General features: G+C 41.4%; 1 protein-coding gene across 1 annotated transcript in view; it reads left to right on the top strand.

Moving 5' to 3' along the window:
* The window catches only part of LOC119430641 (unconventional myosin-IXb), a 39,244-nt gene that overhangs the window by 15,070 nt on the left and 18,174 nt on the right, over window positions 1-6,000 (top strand). Inside the window, exons 5-7 of the mRNA XM_037698086.1 lie at window positions 3,981-4,043; window positions 5,265-5,364; window positions 5,753-5,853. Of these exons, the coding sequence (XP_037554014.1) occupies window positions 3,981-4,043; window positions 5,265-5,364; window positions 5,753-5,853 (264 nt within the window). The remainder of the gene's footprint in view (window positions 1-3,980; window positions 4,044-5,264; window positions 5,365-5,752; window positions 5,854-6,000) is intronic.

The following is a 6,000-nucleotide window of genomic DNA, read 5'->3' as shown; positions in this document are numbered from 1 at the left end:
ATATATATATATATATATATATATATATATATATATATATATATAAAGGTGTTTTAAACCCTTCCAACACTTGCAATATTCTAAACAATGTTTCTAAACTCTAAACGCTCTAAAAGAGCACAGAATGTCATGATTTCCTTCTCTCCGCCTCAGCTGCTCTTTGCCACCTGCAAGCACTCTTGACCATGCCCACTTCTCCGGTCAGCACGGAGAACAGCTGATCAGCTGCAGGAGGAACCTTATACTTCAGTGTGGGGTGTAGCATAGGGCTTTAACAGACTACTCGAGTAATCTACACATCGATTCTTTGGACACCTATCGAGGTTTTTAATTTCACGTCGAGTATTCGTGGTGACGTCATTACGCCGCCGTTACGTCATTGCGTCATGTGCCACATGATCCGCATTGGCGCGGGTTACAAAATGGATTCCTCCAAGCAGACGGGTGGAGCAGAGCAGGCCCAGTCTTGACAAACAGGTAGAAATGCATCAATAGTCTGGAAATATTTCACTAAAGATTAATTTTCTGGTTCAACTACCGTAAGGAAACAGAAAATGAAACAACTTCCTGACTGTTTGGAGCGCGTTGCGAACCGGTGTTACACCATATTTTGTGACAGTAGGGGGTGGTGTTGCATGCACTGTTGCAGGTCACTGAATATGGTGCAACACCGTGTTCAATGACCGAACCGGAACCAGCTTCTGACCTTGTTTCCCAAACAAAAAGCAAAAAAATGAATCTCTAAACCTATTTAAAAAAAGTCTACAAACATATTAATCTCTAAAACTAAACTTAATGCGCACCACAGCTGGCGGTGGTGTGGGGTGGGACCCCCACTATTGTTAGTTTTGTTTTTGACGTGCTGCACATTTATTCACTTTTGCAGTTTAATAATAATAACTAATAGTTTAGTTTTTCCTGTGACTTATTTGCAGTTTGATAAATGGTAGGGGCATAATATGCACTCCCAATGTTTTGTTGGTCTTTTTTTGGTAAATAATGACCTTTTTTGCGGTTTTATGTATTTATTTTTGTATCTTTAGATCCTATGTGTCATCAAGTACTCGAGTTCTACTCGAGTTTTATTATGTTAATGTCGAGTTTAAAAATTATGTAGTCGTTCAACCCTAGTGCAGCAGGTGCTAAATAATTTGCAGATTGTGCGGCTCATCCATCAATCAGCCAATTGTGTGTCATGTCCAATCTCACTTAGAAAACCGCGGTAGATTGAGTCCACAATAAACAAACCATGAAGTAGCGAGGAACTACTGTATTATGATGCCTGTGTTTAATAAGATTTTTATCAAAGCTTGTGTATTTAAACCAGAATTAAATGGGCTCACAAGCCTTGTTTACTATTTTTTGGGTGGTCAGAAGCCAAAATGTTTAGGAACCACTGAATTAAACCATTTTATGGTGAGTCATGCTTCACGTACGAGGGTGATGTCACACATCCGTCGGGTTAAAAATGTTTCATAGCAAGATAAAAGTGATCACTCAGGAGAGCTGTCTGTTGATCTGCATCAATCTCACATTCCGAGATGACAAGTGGACCAGAAACATGCCTGCAAAATACTTTCCACAGCACAGCAGAGCTGCTACTCTCTGTAGAGGTCAAGAGTTCAGCTGTTTCCTTCAGTTCATCAGCGGTCTGTCTGTAGCCTCCTTGTTTGTTGGCTTCATGTAGTTTGTTGGTACACTTGGAAAAACTCTTATTAACTCTCAGGTAGCTATTAAAATTTATAACTCCAGTAGGTTTCCTTTGAAATACTTCAAGAACTGAAATATATTCTATTCAACAAACGGTATACTGTGAGATATTCAGCTGAAAAAGATATGCAGCAGCACTGTGAGTCAATGACAGTTTGAAACTGGTTAATAGAAACAAGTAATTTTCTTATGTGTTACACAAAATGGGGGAGTGGCGCAGAGGTTAGAGAAGGGGGCCTGTGATCAGAAGTTTGTCAGTTCAACTCCCTGAACCAACATCAAAAATGTAGGTGTGAATGGTGAAACACCCACACCAGCCTCCACCCTCATTTGCCTCACTTTTGGCCCTTGAGCAAGGGCCTTAACCCCCACCATCTGCTCCCCTGGGTGCCCTAGATGGCAGCTCTCTGCTCCACACAGAGGGCTGTGGTAGCTCAGTGATCTGTGGTTGTGTCAGGAATGTCATCAGGAGTAAAAAAAACAATTGCCAAGTCTTCGTGCGAGCCTCCAGTATACTGCCGCGTATGTCCATACGCAGAGGTACGTACGTACGTACGCGGAGGTACGAGCGTACCCCCCAGGGCATGTCCGTGCAAAGCTTAAATTTTTACGACCGCATACGCGTACGCGGTGTCGCACAATAAACTGCCCAGCGACGGACTGTTTTGTATGCGACACCAATGTATTAAATTCCCCTTCTTCATCCCTGATCTGGGCTTTTCTTTTGTTTGTTTTTTTTGCCAAGAGGCAGTGATCTCTTCCTCCTCAGTTGATGCCATGACTGAAATGATGAGAAATGAAGGAATTTGTCATGAACGAATTAAACTCAGGTCCAGCGTGGCTGCGGGAGGGTCTGGAGATGTCCTGGTGTGCTGGTCTGATGTGTGGGTTGTAGAGCCAGCGCTCCCTGTTTTTTTTTTTTTTTTTTTTTTTAGATCTTTTTATTAACAACATATAAACACAGAACAACGCTGAGGCTGCCAGCGCTCGTTTTTTTTCCCCCCAACCTGTCAATCAATCCAGTAGGCGTGTCAGCAAATGACCAATCGGCGACCTCAATTTGTCCCGAAGGTAAACGCCCCTTGTCTGTGAAGCTGCTCTGCAGCTGCTCGGGGTGTACGCTGGAGTACGAAGTCTGAACCCTCTGCGTACAGTACACGCGTACGTATGCATGAATGGACGTACGCGGCAGTATACTGGAAGCTTCGCTGTGGCGACCCCTGAAGAAGGGAGCAGCCGAAAGAAGAAGTTGCACAAAATGATTCACCCTATTAGTCATTTAATTCAAGTTTAGGTATGCAGTTTTAAGGATTTATATGATAAGAGCCTATAACTGGTTCAAGAGGTGTTTATGCAAGCACAGCTTAATCTAAATTCCTATCAGATATTCAGGGTGTGCCTCAAGGCTGGTTTCTTGACACCCTTTATTTATCTTTATCAGTTTCTCAAACTTGTAACACTTACAGTTTGTAAAACTCATGCTAACAAGTGTTTGGTTTGTGTGTTTATTTCCACGTCAGATTAGCTGTTCCATATGCAAGGTGTGTCAAGTTTTGTTTGTTAATCCGGGGTAGAGGCAGGGCAGCCGACTCGGGACCCGAAAATCCCAGGTTAAATCCCCAGCCATACCCACATGTTGTGGTGTCTCTGAGCAAGACACCTATTCCCCAATTGCTCCCCAGATGCTTACATAGCTGTCCACTGCTCCACCTGGGTGTATCTCAGGTGCGATGGGTTAAATGCAGAGAACCAATTTTGCCATTGTGTGGGAACATACAGTGATGACAACAAATAGCACTTTATTATTTAAGGTTGCATTTTTTTGTTCGTTGGCCACTGTTGAGTTTCTCACAGTGCATCTCTAATTTTAGCTTGTTGTGAGGACTGGCATCAGTGTTGTTGTTTATAGAAAAAACAAGTCTGACTTAAAAAAATCAACTTGGACAACTTTATGGCCCTACAACTGCTTTTAAAACAACATGCATTGTGACTGCAGAGAAAATGGCCCTCTGCTTTCTCCTCCAGCCCCTGCAGCAGCCTTCTTTTGTCGTCAGTATTTTGCTGCTTTGTGGTGTGAAATGCACCGCACCGTTTGTGTGACTGTTTCTGAGCACTTTGTTCATTGATTGTTCCAACCATGAGCTCTCACTTCAACTCGACGCTCCTCCTCTCGTTCACTTTCAGTTACTCACACGCACCCACACACCACAGAGCTGAGACTTTTTTCAGGTTTTAAGTCCTCTGTGCTGTTTCCTCTTGCTGTCTTTCAGGGCTGTGGTGGAGAAGTACCTCCTGGAGAAATCTCGCCTTGTCTCCAGAGAGAAGAACGAAAGGTGAGGAGGAACTGAGGTTTGGGTGGGGGGTGTCCTTCATTCTTCACCTCCACCAGACTTCATGTGTGTGTCTATAAACACATACGAAGCTCAGCTGAAGGCCTTTGAGTTCAAACATTCATCTGCTGAAACACTTACACCCACACACACATCCTCAGACACTAAAAACGGGTTCAATTGCAAACCAACAAATCACTTTAAGAAATAGATCATTATTAAACTACCATGGCTCTACTTTATATTTGTAAAGCCAGTTATAAGGGCTCTTTAGTTGAATCATACTCATCTGTTGCCGTAACACTGTGACTGTACTGTCTGTCACTTCTGAGTGGTGGCTCACTCATACTGGTGAACACTCATTTTCACATCATCTGTTATTCATAGTGATATTCACTTAGCAGCTAGACTGTTTGTCTGTTGTTACTAATGTGAAATAATAAAAAATTGCCTGATGGTTATTGAGAAAAGCAGCCAGACTGTTTTGACCAAAATCTTTGCTGTGGACTTATTTTCTGTTTCAAATGAGTGAAACTGACATATTTTTACTAAACTACCTCACTTAAACTGTAAATGTCTGAATTCACTGTAAAATACTGAGCTGAGACAGGGAATACCTTGAATAAAAATGTACAGTAGATGTTTTTTTGAGTGGGAAGTGCATTACTCATTTATGAGTTTCCCAGCTAGTTTTGAAAAATCTGTCCGCCTTCCTCTGACAGATCTGTCTTTGTAACCCTCCGCCTACTCACCGTCTGCAGTCTGCTGGTAATCACCTTGCCTACAGTTGCTGTAGACAACATTTCTTACTCTTCTATTTAAGGAGTGATAGACTCCACTGTCACATGTTGTGTTTCTGTGTGATAAGTGTGGAAACTCATTAGTCCTGTGTGCTTTTTACAGTAAAGCCTAGTCACTTATGTACTTACCCACTCAATGCACAAATGAAAAGTTGATATAAACTGATAAACGTTCCACAGCTCCAGATGTCTTCTTTTTATTAACGTTTTACAATAAGTTCGTTCTTATCTCGCATCCAAAACTAAGCCTTTGTTTGACAATAAATACGAGGCTTCTACCTGCTCAACTTCCTGCGTGACAATGATAACAAGTAGTAAAAATGGAGTAATTCATTGAGGTGTTTAATGGGGATATTTGTTTTTAATTAGTATAAAGGAAACCTTTTTCATTGTACATTTCAAGTGTTTTTTTTTTTTTTTTCAGGAACTATCATGTGTTTTACTACCTGCTGTTGGGCGCTACAGCAGAAGAGAGGAAGGAGTATAAACTGCTGCCACCTGAAGATTTCTTATACCTCAAGCAGGTATGTGCAAATCCTAAACTTTAATAAATCTGGACTTTTTCAGGACATCTTTTTTTTATTTTTTATTCTGCAATCTGCTAAATTCTGTTGTCTTAATGAACCGACTCAGTCAGAGGTTTGACAAAAAGCACTAAAATGCATCTGGTATTCATGAAAGCTGCCAAGTTTCTGAATAAGCTGCTGAATAAACGCCCAGCGTACTTCACACGTGTGCGCTGAATGTTAAGAAGGCTCTTTGTTCACTCCCTTGTTTAGATTTTCATCTTTCCTCAACATTTTTTTCAGCGACTCCTTTTCATCGTCATCATTTTGGTGGATTCTGGGGTTTATGATCTCACTTTTTGCCCCTCCCTACCAACCGTTTCTCCTTTTTTTTCCCCTTTTTAAGGAAAATTTTAAGATTGAAGATGAGGAAGATTTGCGTCATGATTTTGAAAGGCTGCAGCAGGCCATGGAGATGGTTGGCTTCCTGCCAGCCACTAAGAAACAGTGAGTGAACCAGTACATACAGGCTTTTTTAGCAGAAACATGACATTTTCTTCTAAACACGCTAAATGGTTTATGCTGAAAATCAGTCCTGTAGCCTGTTTCAGTTCTTTTAAAAAAAGTATTTTAATGGAGTTGCGTTGCTAAAAC

Source organism: Nematolebias whitei, chromosome 3 (assembly GCF_014905685.2).
Source record: "Nematolebias whitei isolate Nwh7 chromosome 3, NemWhi1, whole genome shotgun sequence".
NCBI classification, from domain to species: domain Eukaryota; kingdom Metazoa; phylum Chordata; class Actinopteri; order Cyprinodontiformes; family Rivulidae; genus Nematolebias; species Nematolebias whitei.
This window is presented reverse-complemented; position numbering and strand designations above follow the sequence as displayed.